The 21,004-nt window shown below is 42.7% G+C and overlaps 2 protein-coding genes across 3 annotated transcripts in view; both read left to right on the top strand.

The window, feature by feature from the left end:
- Window positions 1-21,004, top strand: part of NCBP1 (nuclear cap binding protein subunit 1) — a 43,439-nt gene that overhangs the window by 1,229 nt on the left and 21,206 nt on the right. Inside the window, exons 2-6 of one of the 2 annotated variants that reach the window (XM_061634168.1) lie at window positions 5,950-6,029; window positions 6,964-7,064; window positions 8,759-8,915; window positions 9,572-9,679; window positions 11,952-12,073. In XM_061634168.1, the coding sequence (XP_061490152.1) occupies window positions 5,950-6,029; window positions 6,964-7,064; window positions 8,759-8,915; window positions 9,572-9,679; window positions 11,952-12,073 (568 nt within the window). Of the gene's footprint in view, window positions 1-5,949; window positions 6,030-6,963; window positions 7,094-8,758; window positions 8,916-9,571; window positions 9,680-11,951; window positions 12,074-21,004 lie in introns of those variants that run through there. The other variant, XM_061634176.1, reaches the window with a different exon arrangement.
- LOC133388043 (uncharacterized) lies at window positions 17,129-20,933 on the top strand. The gene is made up of 2 exons (XM_061634154.1): window positions 17,129-17,724; window positions 18,460-20,933. Exons 1-2 carry the CDS (start codon window positions 17,391-17,393, stop codon window positions 20,688-20,690), a joined length of 2,565 nt encoding a protein of 854 aa, XP_061490138.1. The 5' UTR covers window positions 17,129-17,390; the 3' UTR covers window positions 20,691-20,933.

The following is a 21,004-nucleotide window of genomic DNA, read 5'->3' as shown; positions in this document are numbered from 1 at the left end:
AAATTGGTGGCAGTCAATTTGGAGGATGAGAATGGGTCTATTCTAGTAGTGGCTGACCAAGACCTTAAGGGTGGGGGAGGAAGAGGTCTTTCATGGTCCTACTTCCTGAAATTTACTGTGCACACACCCTGATAACTGTTTTCAGTGCCAGGGCTTAACTTTGGCTTGTATGAATAGATGTAAGTCTCCCTGAACTATGTGCAGAGTGAGGTGTTGCAAAGAACTCTCATGCATATGGGATTGGGGCCCAAGGCCCTCTAGACCAGTCATTGGTATGTCTGGACATACTTAAGCCCCACCACCCCTGTGGAAATTAAGCTGTGACTTATAGCAGGAGAAATGGCCTTGACCAGTGGTATTTGTACCTAGCTCATGATAAGAGGTAGTCATAGTCTTAATATTAAACATGTTTTCTAGACTGCTGATATTTAAAATGCAATTATTTTTAATGGGTTCTAGTTACTGGTGCACCTTGTTAAGGAGAAGCAGAAACCTAAATAATAAAATGTGTAGGTTGACTGGAAAGGATGTTTATTCAGGTACCACAAATCTGTATGTATTCTGTATGTCACAGGTATAGCTGCCAAATACCTTAATTTTTCACACTTTGAAAACTCAGAATACACAAGTTGAGCTGTTACAGTTTAGAACCAAAGAAAGATTATTTTTTTTGCTAAAAAGGTGGACAGATTTGGTACTTGCCAAGTAGCTGACACACAGCAAAGAAATAGATACAGTAGGGCCCCACTCACACGGCTGGTTATGTTCCAGACCTCTGCCGAAAAGCGAAACCCGCCAAAAAGCAGAACTCCGTCAATAAAATGGCGGCCGATGCCCAAAAAGCGCCGTAAAAGCGGAACAAGCGCCGTATGAGTGGGGCCTTACTCTAATTGAAAACTGCTGTATTAGCGGAACACCGAAAAGCAAGGCCCTACTGTACACTGTTTAATAGGTCAAAGTGGAATTGTTACTGTGCCACTGCTCTGTGAATATTGTGACTTCACAGTTCCTAGCCTTTTGATCCAGCATTGAGCCAAGACCTATTTGTGCTTGTTCACCTGTGTGTATTCATCCTTTATTGATTGAAGCATCCAGTGATAGCTTGCATGAATGAATTTACTATCACTACTAACAAGATTTTCATACCATCTGTTGCCAGCTCAAACACAGTACTATTTTATGTAAACAATTGGCACAATTTACTGACAATCAAGTACAGAGAAATCAAATTGTGTATTTTTTATACACACACACACACACACACGTAATTGTGATTAACAAAAAAGAGGTTTTTATTGTATTACCAAAATGTTTTGGCTTCCGCCTTCATCAGCTGCTAACATACAAATATAAATATAAATACAAATAAATAAATATAAATACAAATGAATAAACTAACCATATTATTTGTGTTTCATGGGTGTTCTGACAACCATATTTTATATTGTGTAGTAGCAGCTCCCTCACCTTTTTTGTGGTGGAAACATATATGTCAACAAGTACCACTGATAAGCAGTAAAGTAACAAAGCTGCAGACTGAGATAAGCCTTGACCTGTCCTGTGTGAGGAAGAAGCAATGGTGCCAAGGAATGATTTGAATTTTTGAGATACAGGATTTGATGTGGAGGAATTAGTATATAAACTTGTCAGGCATTCTTTAGTCAAACGATAAAGAGCATTTCCTAATATTTATCTGCTGACCAGGGGATTAAAATGGTAATTCCAATGGGTCACAATGAGTAGGGAGTTGGGAGGAAGCCAGGTACCAATCCCCAGCTCTCCAAAATGACATGCTGTTGTTCATTATGCAAATATCACTCTTCCCCCCCACTACTCCCGCTATTAGGAGGCCAAATGGCAACCCATCAGGAGCTGGATTTGTCCAAGGATCATTTACTTGTTACTTAAACCCCTCATTTGTTTGAATTTTTTGGTCTAAGATAGGAGTGGTCTAAGACAGGCAGCCAGATCCTTATCTCCCCTACCTCTCACAGGCCAAATTTGACAGGTCAGTCTCCTGACATCACAGTGACAGCAGGTGGTGATTGTCAGGACATCAAAGCACCACACAGGATTTGCAAACAGCCCTGTGCTGATAAGCAGACTTGAAGTCTTGAAGCTGATGGCCAGTGACTTCAATCTGCTTTCTACAGGGATCAGCTTCATGACACAGTTCCCCATAGGAGACTTGATCACACAGCCAATCCAACCATGTCGCTGCCTGCCCAACACCTAACATTTCATGTGCCCCATTATTGTGTCTCTATATGCCCCACATCTGTTGTCGCGTGGTTTGGGGAAGATGGCATTGCAGGCCAAATTGGGACCTGTGCCAGCCCCCTATTTGGCCCACAGGCTAACATGCCAGAGATTTTCCACCTCTAGTTTTAGGCATGTGAAGGTGGAGAGAAAAGGGTGGGGGGGAGAGAGAACAGTTTTCCCCCCTTAATGCTTCTGTTTTTTTCCCAAGCCTTCACATCTCTATCTAAGATTATCACTTGCCATCCCACTTATTTAAAAAAATATTCAAAATGTACTTTCTCCTAAGCCTTTGTTCTTGACCGCAAAACACATTTAGTTCCTTTAACCTTTACTGTAGATGTGTGCTCTCATCTTCATAGCTCTTTTCTGGAATCTGAAATTGCTCCTCTAGAAGCAGATGTGTGCTCTCATCTTCATAGCTCTTTTCTGGAATCTGAAATTGCTCCTCTAGAAGCAGGGAGATGTATTCCTGGTTCCAGGTTTGATTTAACTACTATGAAGTAAGTGTATTTGAATGCCGGTTCTGTGTGAAAGTTAGAGTATTTAAAAATATAAAGGTTCAGTTAAGGTTTATTTTATTACATTTGTATCCCACCTTTCCTCCAAGGAGCTCAAGGCGGCATACAAACATAGTTCTCCTTTTTCTGATTTTATCCTCACAACAACCCTGTGAGGTAGGTTAGGTTGAGAGATAGTGACCAGCCCAAGGTCACCTAGTGAGTTTCGTGGCCAAGTGAGAATTTGAAACCTGGTCTCCCAGGTCCCAGTCTGACACTCTAACCACTGTACCACACTGGTTATCCCATGAGCTGGTGTCAAGCTTTCTTTTTCTTTCCCACCCTGACCAGTTCCTGTGTCACCAGAGCAGCTTTGTTGTTCTCTGCATGGGGTAAAGTGGTGTTCCAGGGAACTTTAATACACAGGTGAAACACAACAGCCTGTCACCTTGCACCACTCTGGTTGTTTCCATACCCCACCTTCCATGTTTTTTACATGTAGCAAATAAAGGTTTTTCTCTAAAGCCTTACCCATTTTCTGTGAACCCAAGTCTGGAACAGTTGTTTTCAAACTGTTCTGTGGACATAGCTGATCTGCATTTCTTTGACAAGAAGATTAGTTAGGGCAGACACGTTACCAGACATTGCTGTTACTGATTTTCCCCTGTAAATGCAAAGCTGCTGGCAGCTTTTGCATGGAGGTGGGGTTGCGTGGAACAGGCCTTGCTCAGCACAAGCTGAAACTTCCCTAGAAAATGCTCCACAGTCCTTTGCTATATGCAGGGGTTCCATGGTGGTTAGGACACTGCTGAAAGTATTTCTAGAGGCTAATTGTGTCTACACTGCTCCAGAGACTTTGTTCAAATGTAGGGTAGTTCTTGTGATACTTAGTATTTCCTCCTTTAGATTCATAATTTGTAAGCAAAATAAGAATATTATATCCTATCCCATTTGACAACTTTTCCTCCCTATTGTTAAAAAGATAAGCTATGTTCATGGAACAGTTTGTTACTGTTGTTTTATATCGCACATTAGATTATATATTACAAGCCTCTTAGACCTAGGCTACAATCCTAAAGTCACCTAGCAGTAAGTCCCATTGAATTCATTAGGACTTACTTCTGAGTAGACATAGTTAGGATTGCACTGTAAGTTAGTTCTTTGCCACCTGTGCAACTTCAGTATAATTTGTTTCAGTTCTACTTTGTAAGAGCAAAGAGGCATGGTCTAAAAGTATTTCTTTTCTGATTGGCAGTGCAAAATGACTGCCTCATCCATTTCAATTTTACATGCCTTGTTTTGCTTCTCGACCTTTGGAAATTGATTACTCTCCTTTCCTCCAAGTATTTTTCACATACAGTGGGATCTTTAAAATGTCCTCCTGTATTCTCTGTAGTTTTTTTTTTGTCTCACTTTCTACCTGGTGGTGTTAGAGGCTTCATGGCCCACTCCCATCATCTTAACTGGAACTAACTGCCATTTTGGCTCCTCCTATCCCTGAACACCTCCACACAGTCATTAAACATTTGCTTTATGAAGGATCTCTGGATTTACTTGATTTACTGGATCTTCTCTGCCTTTCTTTTTTGTATTGTGTCTATTAAGTTAAAAGCCTGTGGGCAGAGTATATTATGTCTTTAATTTTTAGTACATCGTCTTAAAAATATTAGGTGCTTTATAAATAATGGTTTGGATTTGGAGTTTCTTTCTGCCGGCGGGAGCATCTGTGAGTCAAGTTCTACTCATGGGAGAGTCCAGACAACAAAAGAGGAGGGAGAAGCTGACGTTTTCCAATTACCACCTTCCCCCTGCAACACTTTGCACCCTCTGAAAATCTGCTTCAGAGACAGACTGGTATGAGGAGAAGGTGTGGTGGGTTACCCTGGGGCTCAGAAAGGCCTGTTGCCAACATCCCCATCAGGGCTCTGTCTGGCATTGTCACTGCCCCTACCACTACCCTATGCTGCTATCACTAGTCACTCACTTCCACAGGAATGTATTTCTGACTGATGGTGTTAGCTCTTTGGAATGGGAGCCAAGCCAGTGCTTAGTTTCAATGCACTGTGTCCAGCTGCCATCTTAAATTACCCAAAATGCATTGCTTGATGTCAACATTGAGCACTGATTTTTGGCAATCTAAGATAGCAGGTGGCCTTCACAAATCAACAAAGGTTGGCTCCCTTTGCAAACCATGCCTGTCACCCACCCACTACAGGGACAAGGGCCCAGAGGGAGGGGAGGACAGTGGTAGCATGGGAAAACCTAGTGAAGGGCAGTGGGGGGTGGCAGCAGTGCCAGGCAGGGTCCCAATTCAGCACTGGCCATGGGTCCACTTGCAGCACCATACTGCGGGCCCACTGAAGCCCTGTGTGGAATGTTGGATGACCCTGTAGATAGAACAGTGTGGGGTTGGAATGGGGAGGGAAATGACCACCCCATCAGTGGGATCCTCCATTGGCTCAAACCTTTCCATGTATGGAATTTAAGGCCCAAGCCAAAAAAAATTGTGAATATCAACTTGCATGGTGTTTTTAGTTATAGATTGTTACTTGCCACCTTATTCCTTCAAACAAAATTCCAAATCATTAGAATGAAAATGGGTAATAGCATGAAACTGCTTCAGAAACTAACAATACTACAAATAAAAAACACCACTTCTTCTAACTGAATCCTAGAATTCACTGTTTCAATGCAACGTTGGAGGATGGTGACTTGTGAGAGGGCCTTCTTGATGGTGCTGCCAAGAATGTGGAACGTCCTCTCCACGAAAGTACATCTGGTGCTATCTTTTTACAGCCTGCCCTTCCGAAAGGAGCCCAGAGCAGCAATTGCTCAAGATACTCTTCTTTACCCTGGCCATTGAAGAATTATTTTGGTGTCCTTCCTGTAATCTGTTGTGTGGGATTACTGTTTTGGAGGTTTGGGTGGGGTGCTAGTTGTTTATAGCTGTTCTAATTGTGTTGTGTTTTTATATGTTGTAACCTGCCCTGAGACTTTCTGATGAAAGGCAGCTAAGATAATAAAGAGCAGCATTATGCTGGGATGAATTGCAGAAATAAACAAGGGTAAAGTGTTATAAGCGGTTTATTGATGTGTCTTAGGCAGCATCCAAATCCTCCTTTGGGCCTTATCTTGAAGTCTGGAAGATATTGTGGGCTGAGTTCTTTTCTGCTTTGTCTCATTGAAACAGGAGGGCAGCCACACAAGAAGAGGAAAACATCTGAGGTTGAAGATCGGTTGGAATCCTTAATATACAAAGTGGGAGAAAAGGTATGAGGGTCTTGCAGCTCTCTTTTTGGGTGTGGGTGTTTTTTTAAAAGCTTTTTTAAAATTATATATTGCAGAGCAAATACCTTTACACAGAGTAGTGTTCAGCGGGACAAAGTTGCAGTGTAGGCTCTAATATAAAATTAAAAGGCTCAACTTCTTTGAAGCTGAAAAAAATAAGCTAATTTCTTGTTTTTCATATGCTGTCCATCAGTTTATCCATTCTAATTATTATCAGGGCCTTAAGAGTCTATTCCTTAGTTGCAGGAGGGGTTTTCCAATAGCTAGTTAGCACAATTTTAGCAGCAGTTAGAAGATTCATGACCAGTATTTTTATAGAGGGTTGAATCCCAGCATTCCATATATTCATTGCAAGTAAGACCTCCAACAAAATGTTTCAGTGTGTTCCCATGATTGCCAATAGCTAAAGAAGGAGATAAATAAAATGCAGGAGCAAGCATTCAGTAGTTCCACATTCAGACCCAGTGTCTAGAAGACAGCTTGTTTTTATTTTTCTTCTTAGGTCCAGTGCAGACTGAACTGTAGTTAGGTCATGATAAGACTATGAGATGCGATGATGTCAAGCTGTGAGATTAGGTATTAGCAAATCATGGTGAAATGGGAACCCCAGTTACCACTAACCATGGCTAAAGTTGATGGCAAGGGAATATTTCATGGTAGTAAAGATTTACAGGGGAAGAAGTGGCAGCAGAATTAATGGGCAAGGGAGAAGTACAGAAGTCCCAGTCTCCTAACCATGGTATTTCTGCTTGTGTTACTCTCTTTGATGCACTAGGAGCAGCACATTTTAAACACAAAAATGGTAACAATTCCCTAAATTAACAAGCCAGCACATCGAAGGGAGTTTTTACTGAGGAACATCTTGGTGGCGTCCCATGATGGGATTATGAATTGCTATTTTTTTTAATCTTTTCAGAATACTTTTTCTTTGGAGAGCAACTTGGAAGACCTGGCTCGGGTCTTGGAGGCAGATCTACCAAACTACAAAAGCAAGATACTAAGACTCCTTTGTACAGCGTATGTATGCAAAAGATTTGTGAATCCAGGTGATAATGTATTACCTACACTAAATGCTTTTAAACTTCCACAACTTTTCATAAGGTTACATTAGATGTTTGTGAGTGTTCTTTAAGGGCTTTTCTCTCTTAGACATTCAAACTGGGAGAAAACTTAAGGGAGGAAATGAACAAACTGAGTAAAATGAATACTCTGTTCACTTTAGGCAGCAAGTTTATGAGTTGCTGTCATTGACAAGTCTTTCTGAGTAAATGTGCTTAGGATTAGTGGTCAGAAATGTGAAAAAGGACCTCAGGTTTTAATTAAAATTCTGACATGTACACCCTTGATAAATACTTCGAGATGGTTTATTTGCACCAGGCAGTGGTGAGCAGGGCTGTGGAGTTGGTACGCCAAACCTTCGACTCCTCTATTTTTCTACTGTCTGACTCCGACTCCACCCAGAATTGCTTCTGACTCCACGACTCCGACTCCACAGCCCTGGAAAGCGCTGTAAATGTCTTTTTAAATTGGAAGCTCTCGTAGGAGCATTTTTATTGCTGCCTGAATATGTGCTGATCTTGGCATCACAGCATTTGCATCTGAGTCCTGTGTCATACACTGACACACAAAATGTTTTCCATCTTGAGTTATGGTGAAATGCTCAACTACAGCTGACTTCATGGGAGACTTCTTTGACATTGTGAATTTATATTTAAAAAAATTGTTAATCAAAATTTATTTTGAAGTCGGGGTTAGTATATTTCTACCGACTCTGACTCCATCCAAAATTGCTTATGACTCCGACTCCACAGCTCTGGTGGTGAGGAGCCATAGCTTGCTTGTACTTTGTTCACGCTATTACATTTTGTGCTGTTGTTAATCATTTAGCCACATACACTACAGTGCAAATCCCATGGTTGATCTGTTCACTGCAACAATGAACTGAGACATGTTTTATCATCCCAGATTGCTGGGAAATATTTCTGGGAGCTCCAGGAAAGGATCACAACTTTTCCTCATGTCTGACTCTTGTTTCTTCTTTCAGCTGGTGCCTGTTATGCAAGGAGATGCACTGCTGCTTTACTGTGGAGCTAAACTAAGAGAGGAAAAAACACAGTAGAGGCTGTTTCCTAATTATATAAAGTTTATTCTAGTTTTCCAATGCGAATTTCAAAAGTAATAGTTGAGTACAGAGAGGGCTTTTTCTCACTTTACATTTTGCACTAAGATGTACGTGCTTAAGTTCAAAATTTATTTATTTATTTATTTAAAATATTTCTATCCTGCCCTTCTACCCCACTCAGGGCGGCTTACAATAAAATCACACACATACATAATAAAATTATACAGAATAAAAACACAAGACTAAACAGTAGGTTAAAATACATAAAATACAATTATTTAAAATACATAAAATACCATAATCATATGTATACAAACAAACCGAGAAACCTACATGTATGTATATGAGTACATATATGGGGAAACAATAGTAAAAACCACAAGATAAAATTTTTGAAAAGATAAAAATTAAAAAAGAAATTAAAAATGGAAAACGTAGAGACAGTGTCAGACTCAACTGTATATCTGTATATATATATCTGTATCCCATCCAACAGCTTGAATTTGCCGTGTAGAACGATGCTAACACAATGTTTGTGATGTGAATTAACATCTAATATTTCTCTCTTCTTTTAAATGGAAAAAATCAGTGCGCGTTTGTTACCAGAAAAGCTGACAGTTTACACCACTCTAGTTGGCTTGCTGAATGCAAGGAACTACAATTTTGGCGGAGAGTTTGTAGAAGCCATGATACGTCAGCTCAAAGAGTGCTTGAAAGTCAACATGTATTATGAAGCTGTGTTTTTAGTAAGTTGCTTCCACTCCTTTATTAAGTTTACCTACCTTTCCACTGAATCTTCAGGGCTACATTGCATCTTGTAGGGTGTTATTGTGGAAAACTGAATTTCATATGATTCCTTTATGCACCTATCCAAACTCAGCTTGGCCTTGTAGCTTTACAAGAGAACCCCTACGGTGTTGTGGTATGGCATGTTTTGTGATTTTAGTGCTCATGTAGACCACATCCTAATTTTATTGATGGCAAACAAAGACTTAGAATCCAGCAAGTAGGATTTTTTTGCATTCACTTTTTAATTATTTGCACGTCAAGAGCAGTACCTTTTTGTTTTCTGTGTTGCTGCTGTCTTTGTACCATCTAAGGCAGGTGTGGGGAACCTTTGGCTCTCCAGATGTTGCTGACCTACAACTCCTATCATCCTTGCCTATTGACCATCCTTGCTGGGGATGTTAAGATCAAAGGTATTCAGCCATGTTAAGATTGGATCTCCTGTTCCAGCACTAATGGTAGAAGGTAGGACTGAGCTTTTGAGAGAGCCTGCTGCTATTTATTCTTGGTGTGAGGAAGGGAACACATGATCCTAAACCAGATCTCAATCTCATTACAAGTAATGTCAGCAAGATTTTTTTCCCATTAAACCCTGGAAATATTCCTTCTTCCCCAGGTCCGTTTTCTGTCCGATCTTGTGAATTGTCACGTAATAGCTGCACCTTCAATGGTAGCCATGTTTGAGAATTTTGTTGGTGTGACTCAGGAGGAAGATGTACCACAGGTAAGCAAAGACATATTTTTGCTTCGAAGAGGACTTTGCTCTTAAGATACCTACCCAACATAATGAGAAATTTTCTATGAGGATTCTTTACAGTGTGGGATTTGAAGTTTCTTTAATAAGACAGACTCTGAAATGTGAGCTCGTCTATCATGTCAGACATAGAAATTTACCTGCTGTATCATTTAGGAGGCTTGGACACAAGAAGCTGTTGTGTTTATGGAGGGTGCTGGGCCCAGAACCCATGTCCTGTTAGCAAAATGGCCTACTATTGCCATTGCCAGAAAATCTGCTCATCAATATGTATCTTTGCCTCTAGAGATGGCAGTTAAGGGAACCAAATGATACCAGGGTGCTGGATTTGGCTTGAGGGCACCAGTTGCTTACCTCTAGGCTGGATGGTCTTGTGCACACTTGCTAGCATCTATCCAGCATTATGATATGTGACTGACTTCAGTTGCAAAGTCTCTTGAGAAATTCTGTGAACTCTCAAGGATGGGTGTAATTGTTTGTCCTAACTGTGCTATGGTGAAAGTACAGAACTGGGCAAAGCAGGAATTAGTAGGAATTGCCATTTTGTATGTGTTATTGTTTAAAAAACCCTGCAGTCAGTTTGCTTATTCTGTCTTACACCTGCACAGTCTTTCATAGCATCCTTCTGATACCTTCCCATCAGGGCCAGCTCCAGCTCCAGGCATGACTGGGGCCTTGGGCACCAGCCTGCTCTGGGCCTGTAGTGCTGTAGCCCAACACACACGCACACACAGACAGACAGGCAGCATGGGGTAATATACCCCACTTACCTCTTGTGTCATGTGAATGGCGGCAGGGGCATCAGTCCCGTAAGGTAGTCCCTGGTGTCTTTGGGTGATGGCAGGCATGCACACACAGCCCACATGCAGTCATGTTTAGGATAGGTGAAACTGACCTGAGGGGGGAGTGGGGGAGGGGAGGAGATTGGGTGGGTGGGCACTGGGCAAAGGGGAAACCCCTTTCCCTTTCAAAAGGAAAACATTGTGAACAGTATCATTGTTTTTCAGGGTTTCCCCCACCCTTTTTATTCTACAGCAGGCACATGTAGCCTCCCACCCAAATTTAAATCAAAGCTGTCCCTGGCCACATCCACACCAGCCCTTTATTTCACTTCAGACAGTTCTGGCTTCTCCCAAAGAATCCTGGGAAGTGTAGTTGTGAAGGGAGCTGAGAGTTGCTAGGAGATGCCCTGTTCCACTCACAGAGCTTCAAACGGAGCGGCTGACTGTTAAACCACTTTGGCCACTGGAGCTCTGTCAGGGGAATAGGAGTCTCCTCTCAGCCTCCTTCACAAACTACACTTCCCAGGATTATTTGGGGGAAGCCATGACTGTCTCAAGTGAAATCAAAGTCTGGTGTGGGTGTGGCCACCTGATTAGGCAAGCCCAGCAGCTGTGAGTCTGACTTTTAGAACACTGCCAGTTGGTTCTTACTGAGCATGCCCGACATTATCATTGAGTTCAAGCCAAAATTTCTTAAATTAATTAAAAATCAGCCTAGCATTTTTTAACTTTTTAAACTGCAGAAGATGAAGGCCAGAGTATGGGACAAGGTCAGTAAGAGGATTACAGGTACTCTGTGAACATGGCTGATTTTTAATTAATTTCAACAAATTATGAGAACTCTGACAGAAAAAAGTCCAAAAGGGTTTTTTCTCTCTCTCTCTCTCTCTTTTTTGCACTTTGAACTCTCGATTCTCTCTGACTGTTTTGTGTAGTTAAGCAAGCATTTCTGAGTTCAGGACTATAAGTTTTGTAAGGTTTTGTTTTGAAATGAGTGTATGGGAAGCATCAGAATGGCATGGTGGGTATTTTCAAATTAACATTGTGAAATGTGAAAAACCCATGCTCGTGGCTGTATGATAAAAAACATCTAGATCTGTGGAATGATTGATGCTAACTGCTGGCAAGATTGGGCATTTGGCAGGCCCCAGATGATTTAGAGCAGTGGTTCTCAAACTTTTTCACCATTGTCCACTTTAACATTGCTGAATGTTTTTGTAATCAATATGACACATAAATAACTTAGAGAAATAGTCTGCTTTGTATAGAAGTCTGGGTACATCCTATCTGACATATATTTGAACAACAATTTGTGAAAATAAGCAAACTTAGCCTGTTTTGCTTTATGTGTTTTTTGAGAATTTATGCTTGAAGTATTGTATCAAAGTACAGTGTACTAAGCACCTTCCTCTTCTTTCTTGTATGACCTTGAACATTAACCTCACTTTTATTTCCAACAGGTGCGGTGTGACTGGTATGTGTATGCTTTTCTGTCATCCTTACCTTGGGTGGGGAAGGAGTTGTATGAGAAGAAGGATGCTGAGATGGAGCGCATCTTGTCCCAGGTTGAAAACTACTTGAAGTAAGAGAACATTACATCCTTCATTACATAGTTGTTGTTATGTGCATTCAATTACGACTTATGATGACCCTATGAATCAGTGATCTCCAACAGCATCTGTCGTGAACCACCCTGTTCAGACCTTGTAAGTTCAGGTCTGTGGCTTCCTTTATGGAATCAGTCCATCTCTTGTTTGGCCTTCCTATTTTTCTATTCTGTTTTTCCCAGCATTAGTGTCTTTTCTAGTGAATCATTTCTTCTCATTATGTGTCCAAAGTATGATAACCTCAGTTTCATCATTTTAGCTTCTAGTGACACTTCTGGTTTAATTTGTTCTAACACCAAATTATTTGTCTTTTTCACAGTCCATGGTATGCACAAAGCTCTCCTCCAAAACCACATTTCAAATTAGTTGATTTTTCTCTCATCCGCTTTTTCACTGTTCCACTTTCACATCCATACATAGAGATCGGGAATACCATGGTCTGAATGATCCTGACTTTAGTGTTCAGTGATACATCTTTGCATTTGAAGACCTTTTCTAGTTCTCATAGCTGCCCTCCTCCCCAGTCCTAGCCTTTTTCTGATTTCTTGGATATTGTCTCCATTTTGGTTAAGACTGTGCCAAGGTATTGATAATCCTTGACAAGCTCAATATCCTTGTTGTCAGCTTTAAAGTTACATAAATCTTCTGTTGTCATTACTTTAGTCTTTTTGACGTTCAGCTGTAGTCCTGCTTTTGTGCTTTCCTCTTTAACTTTCATCAGCATTCATTTCAAATCATTACTGGTTTCTCCTAGTAGTATGGTATCATCTGCATATCTTAAATTATTTATATTTCTCCCTCCAGTTTTCACACCTCCTTGAGAGAGTCTATAAATTACAATACTTGGGTAAATAAAAACTAAAGAGGCTGGAAACCTCAACAGACAACACCTCCAACTTGGTCCAATTCCACTTTTCATATGAAATGTTCTGCATATAGATTAAATGAATAGGGTGATAAAATACACCCCTGTCTCACACTCTTTCCGATTGGGAACCAATCTGTCTCTCCATATTCCAGCCTTTCAGTAGCCTCTTGTCCAGAGCATAGGTTGCACATCACAACAATCAGATGCTGTGGCACCCCCATTTCTTTTAAAGCATTCCATAGTGTTTCATGATCTACACGGTCAAAGGCTTTGCTGTCATCTGTAAAGCACAGGGTGATTTCCTTCTGAAATTCCTTGGTCCATTCCATTATCCAGTGTATGTTTGCGATATGATCTCTGGTGCCTCTTCCCTTTCTAAATCCAGCTTGGACGTCTGGCATTTCTCGCTCCATATATGGTAAGAGCCTTTGTTGTAGAATCTTGAGCATTACGTACTTGCATGGGATGTTAAGTCAATAGTTCAATAATTACTGCATTCCCTGGGATCCCCTTTGGGATGTATATTGAACGCTTCCAGTCTGTGGGCCATTGTTTAGTTTTCCATATTTCTTGACAAATTTTTGTCAAAATTTGGACAGATTCAGTCTTAGTAGCTTTTAGCAACTCTGTTGGTATGCCATCTGTTGCTAGTGATTTGTTTCTTCCAAGTATTTTAAGAGCAGCTTTCACCTCACATTCTAAAATTTCTGACTCTTCATCATACAGTTCCTCCTTGAATGAGTCTGTCATCCTTGCATCTCTTCTATAGAGTACTTCGGTGTATTGCTTCCATCTCTTATTTCATCTCGGTCAGTCAGTGTGTTTCCCTGTTAATTATTCAACATCCCTACTCTTGCTTTAAATTTCTCTTTAATTTCTCTAATCTTTTGGAATAGGGCTCTTGTTCTACCCATTTTGTTGTCCTCTTCTATTTCTTTACAATAACTATTGTAATAGTTCTCTTTGTGCCTATGTACTGGTCGCTGAATTGTTGCATTTAGGGTTCTAACCCTGTTTCTCTCTCTTTTTGCTTTCCTCCTCTCTTCAACCATTTTAAGAGTTTCTTCAGTCATCCATTGAGGTCTTTCTCTCTTTTTAACTAGAGGTATTATTGTCTTTTTGCATTCTTCCCTGATAATGTCTCTGACTTCACTCCATAGTTCTTCTGGTTCTCTATCAGCTAAGTTTAAAGCCTCAAATCTGTTCCTTATTTGATCTCTATATTCTTCTGGTATGTTATTTAAATTGTGTTTTGGCATTATGATTGCTTTGTTGTTCTTCTTTAGCTTTACTCTGATTTTCGATATGATCAGTTCATGATCTGTACTGCAGTCTGCTCCTGGTCTTGTTTTTGCAGAAAGTATGGAACTTCTCCATCTTCTGTTTCCAATTATATAATCAATTTGATTCCTGTATTGATCATTTGGTGATGTCCACGTGTATAGTCATCTTTTCGGTTGCTCAAAAAATGCTTTTGCAAGAAACAAATTATTGGCTTCACAGAATTCCGTAAATCTTTCTCCCGCTTCATTTCTATCCCCTAAGCCCTGTTTTCCCACAATTCCTGGTTCTTCTGTGTTCCCTACTTTTGCATTCCAGTCCCCCATGATTATCAGCACATGTTGTTTTGGTGTGTGATCAATTTCTTCCTGTACTTCTGCGTAAAATGTCTCCAATTCCTCTTCTTCTGCATTTGCCGTTGGAGCATAGACTTGAATGATAGTTATGTTAATAGGTTTCCTGTTTAATCTGATTGATATCACTCGCTCAGACCTTGCATTGTAGCTCCTAATTGCTTTTGCTACATCACTTCTCACTATTAAAGAAACCCCATTTCTTCTTAATTTCTCATTTCCTGCATAAAATATTTTTTAGATGCCTGATTGAAAATGTCCCATTCCCATCCATTTTAATTCACTCATGCCAAGTATTGTAATGTTGATATGTTCCATTTCTTGCTTGACAATTTCTAACTTTCCCTGGTTCATGCTTCTCACATTCCATGTTCCTATTGTGTGCGTCGTAAAACTCCAGACTTTCCTTTCGCATCTGTGTGCATCAGCCTCTGGGCTTCCTTTCAACTTCGACCCAGCTGCGACATTAGTCACAGTGCTACTTGTCCTTGTCCTTTGTTCTTCCCCAGTAGCTCGGTGAGTGCCTTCTGACCTGGGGGTCTCATCTTCCAGCACTATCTCATGTTGCATTTTGGATACTCTGTTCATAGGGTTTTTGTGGTAAGAGGTATTCAGAGGTGGTTTACCATTGCCTTCTTCTGAGTTTGGATGCATCTTAGTCTGGTGTCTCAGCTTTAACCATTCTGCCTTGGGTGCCCCTGCTAGGAGTCTAGCCTCTTGGTCTAGATTCTTGATGGCATTGCTCTCAGCTTCTTCGACACTCTCTTGACGGCATTGCTCTCAGCTTCTTCGACACTCTCAAACTTCATTACATAGTAGAGCAGAAAAAAGTATTTGCTTTCTAATAGTCTAAGGTTGTACAATCTATTGTTCCATGATTGTTAGAGGATTGTATCCAACGGTGCACCAGTATTGTTCTGCTCATGCAGTGGGACTTGCCACTCCTCTCATCTCCGCAACCCCAAAATCTGCTTGAAAGGGTCCCCCAATCCTCTTCAGCAGATTTTGAGGGTGTGTGGGAGCTGCAAGGGAGAGGAAGTTCAACGGAGTGTTTGAAAGTCTGTTGCATAGGAGGAGCTACAGTGTTGGGTACAACCCAGAGATAAAACAGACACTTCAGATTTTAAGATGTAACCTAAGTTAACATTGTTTCTGATCATCAGCAAAAATATTTGATTTCATACCTCAGGCAGCTTTGGGACACTTCTTTTTTTTTTAATATTTCTAACCCATCAATCATAACCAGTCTCTGCAGAGTATGTCACAGTTAAAGCTCATCCAAAATTAAACAGGAACCATGGTAGCATCTCTTAGAGCAATACTTCGTTTGATTTATGAGGGATCCTGGTTTGCATTAACTTTGGTTTGCATCAATACACATGTAAAACAGAACTGTCATTAAGGAAAATGAAGGATGGGATTGGGGAGAAAAGCACATGCTAAGACTGATTCCTAATTTGAAAACTATGGTATGCAAGAGGCCAGTGTTAAGACTATGGGCCTGGGCAGCCTTCAGGCTGTTGCTATCCTCTTAGCTTGTCTATGACTGGTGTGGGAAAAATAGACACAGTCCTGCAGGAAGTTCTTTTGTGCAAGCTCCATTGAACTGGGAACTCCATAAGAGCACTACTGATATATTCTTGCACTGTTTCAGTAGGACTTGTGCAGAAGAACTTGTTGCTGGATTATGCCCTAAAACGTTTATCGTACTTTGCTTTAAATTGGGCTGAAGTCTTCATGGTTAACACGTAATATAAAAAGTGTGGGTTCTGAAGTCTTAACGTTTAGCTTAGGGGCTGTGAAAGAATAATGAACTTTGGCCTTTCTGATAATCAATATGCATTCTATAACCAATATGCTTATAATTGCTTATAAGAGCTGGGAGGCTTTCTATCACATCTTAAGGTACGTTTTGCAGCCACAAAGGAAATGAGTGATGCTAGCTAGCAGCTTGGAACTGAACCAAGAAAAGGGAAAAGAGAAGTTGTGGTCAAGCAAAAGATTTCACATCAAGTGTTAGCTTAAAATGTCAAGCTGCAGTCCACTGTTTCTAAGCTGGGTTTTGGGGATCGTACAAACTGGAATACAGAACTGCCAGATCTCAGATAAGAGGCGGGTACCAACCTGGCACATGGATGGGCAGGGCAACAATAGGGAAGGTGACCACCCTAAAGGGTGTAAGTATTGCTATATATGGTTATAAGATGTGCTTTTTCGCTGTGACATCTGTATGACATGTAATCACTTTATAAAGTTCTGCTTGGCATATTTTGGGCAGAGAAGGTCCTTGGTGGCCCCTCTCCCAGTGGTCTTTGGAGCACAATTTTGGTGCCGTGACTTGGATGGACAGATGGAGTTGGCTGCCTAGCAGCTGCTGAGCCTCTATCAAAACCCCTGGGCGCCATACTGTGAGCATGGAGACCTCAGTTAAAAACTCCCTAAACAGGGCCATTTGAGGGGAGGCTTGGGGCTCTGGGTGCCTGACCCGTCAGCTCCATACTGAACAGCCTCTTAGCTTGTCTATGACCCGTCAGCTCCAGGGGACAGAGAAATCTATCTTTTGTGTGTCTGTCTGTGTGTTCCTGGCCGGCAGTTCCAGTGACAACAAATAAAGCCTTCAAGCTCAAAAGCTGCAGTGTGGGTGGATGCATCTGGAGCGAGTATAAATTTTACATTGGGGATGCTAACCCTGATCCTGTCGCCCTCAGAAGAGCACTATCGAAATTACGTAAGACAGCAGCTTTTGTGGCCGATGCCACTTTGGATGCCACTCAATTAGGGGCACGAGCCATGACGACTCAAATAGTCGCTCGTCGCACCCTCTGGCTTCGCCACTGGCAAGCTGATTCGGCGGCCAGACTGAACCTGTCCAAGGCTCCTTACTCCGGATCTCTACTCTTCGGCGAGGAAGCTCTAAAGGCAGTTCTGGTTGATCCAAAATACGCCCAAAAACTGGTTCTGGCCACAGTCAAGAACATCGACCACAGGCCCTTCAGGCGATTTTCCTCCTTTCGTTCTAACCAGTCCTTTCGAGGAACGCGGCCAGGAGGACGAGGCCGCGACTTCAGACCCTATGACTCCAACGTATTCAGGGGCTCCTGGAACCGACGCCTCCAGGGCAGAGGTCAGTACCAAGGGCGCAGGGGCAACTCATCGTCCTCATATAGGGGAGGCCCTCGCCTACACAAGTAGCATTAACGCCCTTCCCATAGGTGGCAGATTACTTAATTTTGGAGATCGATGGCTGCGCCTTACTACGGTCTCCTGGATCAGGGACCTTTTCACTTACGGCTATACCATAGAGTTCTGGGCAACCCCATCAGACAGATTCCATCCGTCTTCTTGCCCAAGGGCACCAGCCAGGCACAACATCATGCAGACAGCTATACATCACCTCTTGGACATAGCGGCAATAGAGCCAGTTCCCACAACTGAGAGGTCGGAAGGGGTGTACTCCCTCCTATTTGCTGTGCCAAAACGAGATTTATCTTGGAGGGCGGTATTGGACCTCAAGTTTGTCAACCGTTTTGTAACATACCGCACGTTCAAAATGGAATCTCTCCATTCCATTACCGAGAGTCTGCATGAAGGAGACTTCCTGGCTTCTATCGACCTTAAGGAAGCGTATCTCCATGTGCCCATTTGCATAGCCCACAGAAAGTTTCTTCGGTTTGCCTTTGGCCACCAACATTTTCAATCCTCTGCTCCAAGAGTATTTACCAAGGTGCTACTCATCCTAGTGGCTTACCTTCGGACCCAAGGGGTTCATATCTACCCATATTTGGATGATCTGCTGATACGGTCCAAGTCTGAGGAGCTGGCTCATCATCATTTAATGATCACCCTCAATGTTTTGCAGACCTACGGCTGGCTTGTCAACTTCGACAAAAGCCATCTCCAACCAACCCAACGCCTACTACACCTTGGGGCAATGTTGGACACGCTGCAGGCAATGGTCTTCCTGGCTCCAGATCGCATCACTGCCATCACAAGCATCGCAAGGTCCCTGATGCAACAAACATCCGCAGACGTCATGCTACTCGCCAGAGCGCTCGGGATGTTTATCTCCACAATCCACATTGTGCCCTGGGCTCGAGCCCACACTCGGCCCCTTCAGTGGACTCTGTTGCCTTTTCAAAAAGACATTGCCAGCTCCAACCATCGCAAAGTTCGTTTGAGCCCCGCTCTGCGCCTCTCCTTCCGCTGGTGGACCAAGGTTCAACATCTCTCCAAGGGCACGTCGTTCAGAGAACGCCGCAGAACCATCGTGACCACAGACGCCAGCCTCACAGGTTGGGGAGCCCACTGCAACTCCCAGTACGTTCAAGGGGTTTGGCCCAACGCAGAGCAATCTCGAAGCATCAACTGGCTGGAACTAAAGGCTGTCCACTTGGCTCTATGTCATTTTCAGTCTCTGTTCCCTTTGCATCATGTGCTCATTCGAACAGACAACACGTGTGTAAAATCACATTTGAACAGACAGGGGGGCACCAGGTCTCGTCCTCTGCAGGACTTAGCCTCCCTCATCTTTGTCTGGGCAGAACAACATCTACAATCCCTGAAAGCAGAGCACCTCGGAGGGATTTGGAATGTGACAGCAGACTGGCTCAGCAGACAACAGGTCTTCCCGGGAGAATGGAAACTTCATCCAGCCATTTTCCATCGTCTCCAGTGTCGGTTCGGCGCCCTCTCAGTCGACCTGTTTGCTTCCAGTCACAATTGCCAGCTTCCCAGGTACTTTGCCCGATACCTGGACTCAACAGCAGAAGCAGTGGATGCTCTGACAACACCGTGGCCAGACGGTCTATTGTACGCCTTTCCTCCCATACCATTGTTAGCCAAAACCTTGAGGAAGGCGCGAACCGAAAGGGCACAGCTGGTTCTGATAGCACCATTTTGGCCACGCCGTCCGTGGTTCTCAGATCTTCTGGCAATGTCAATGATGGATCCTTGGACACTTCCAGTAACGCCAGACCTCTTATCCCAGGGTCCAGTACTGCACCAGGACCCTACTTGGCTCAATCTAACAGCGTGGCGTTTGAACGGAGACACTTGAGGTCAGCTGGACTGTCTGACGCTGTGATTGATATTATTTTGGCCTCGAGAAGACCATCTACCACTCGCATTTATCAACATACCTGGGTGGCTTTCTCCAAGTGGTGTCAGTCCCACCACCACGATCCATCCCAGGCCAATGTGCACCAGGTGCTCCAATTTCTCCATAGTGGCTTTATGATGGGACTTCGACTCAACACTCTACGTCGACATGCATCTACTCTGTCATCCATTCTCTCAGTGTCCTCTCCTGGAGATCATATCTCCTCACATCCGTTCATCAAACGTTTTTTGAGGGGAGTCGCCCTACGCTCTCCGGCTGTTGTCCATCGGTTCCCCTCATGGAGTTTGCCGAAAGTTCTGCAGGCTTTGCAACGCCCTCCGTTTGAACCCATCAGGACTGTGCCCCTACGTATACTGTCCTTCAAGGTCCTGTTTCTGATCGCAATCACATCTGCCAGACGCGTTTCGGAGTTGGGCGCATTGTCTTCTGCTAGACACCTCTGCGTCTTCCATAAGGACTCTGTTGTGCTGAAGACTGACCCTTCCTTTCGTCCCAAGGTCGATTCAGTTTTTCATTGCAACCAGGACATTGTTTTGCCTTCCTTTTGCCCGAATCCTACCCATCCTCTCGAGAAGGCTTGGCATTCGTTGGATGTCCGGAGGGCTCTCAAGACCTACCTGTCTAGGACCCAAGAGATTCGACGAACGGAGTCTCTGTTTGTATCCTTTCATCCAAGGTCTATGGGGCATAAAGTATCCAATCCTACCTTATCCCGTTGGTTAAGGGCATGCATTACTTTAGCATATGAGTCCCTGAAGCTGTCAGTTCCAGCTAGTATAACGGCTCATTCTACCAGGTCAGCTGCCACCTCGGCTGCTTTTGCCACTAATGCTCCTGTTGCCGATATTTGTAGGGCTGCAGTCTGGTCTACCCCACACTCGTTCATAAGGCATTATAAAATTGATCGTTATGCCTCTGCTGATGCATCTTTTGGCAGACGAGTGTTGCAACAGGTTCTTAATGTGGATTAACGTGTGGGTGGTCCCTCCCTATATGGGTTGCTTTGGTACATCCCACGGTGATGGCCCCCCTCCTATGGAAAATGTACCATTGGTCTCACCTGAAAGGTGATTTTCATAGGAGGGGGCCATCATGACCCTCCCAGTTAGAGGATGACTAGACATTTTATCAATGGGTTACATGTTATTGTTACGCTATTATATTTAAATATAAGAGTGAAGTCAAGACTTTTAGTTCTGTTATGTTATGTAGTTATGTGAGTCATGTTGTTATGCATGTGACTATTATGTTATTTTCCTGGCGGGCCTGTTGGCCTTGTTCTTCT

This window comes from Rhineura floridana, chromosome 1 (assembly GCF_030035675.1).
Source record: "Rhineura floridana isolate rRhiFlo1 chromosome 1, rRhiFlo1.hap2, whole genome shotgun sequence".
Lineage (NCBI taxonomy): Eukaryota > Metazoa > Chordata > Lepidosauria > Squamata > Rhineuridae > Rhineura > Rhineura floridana.
This window is presented reverse-complemented; position numbering and strand designations above follow the sequence as displayed.

Coding starts and splice junctions, on each gene's coding strand:
- LOC133388043 (XM_061634154.1), top strand. CDS start 17,391: ATGACGACTCAAATAGTCGCTCGTCGCACCCTCTGGCTTCGCCACTGG. Junction 17,725..18,459: donor CCGACGCCTCCAGGGCAGAG/GTCAGTACCAAG, acceptor AATGTTTTGCAG/ACCTACGGCTGGCTTGTCAA.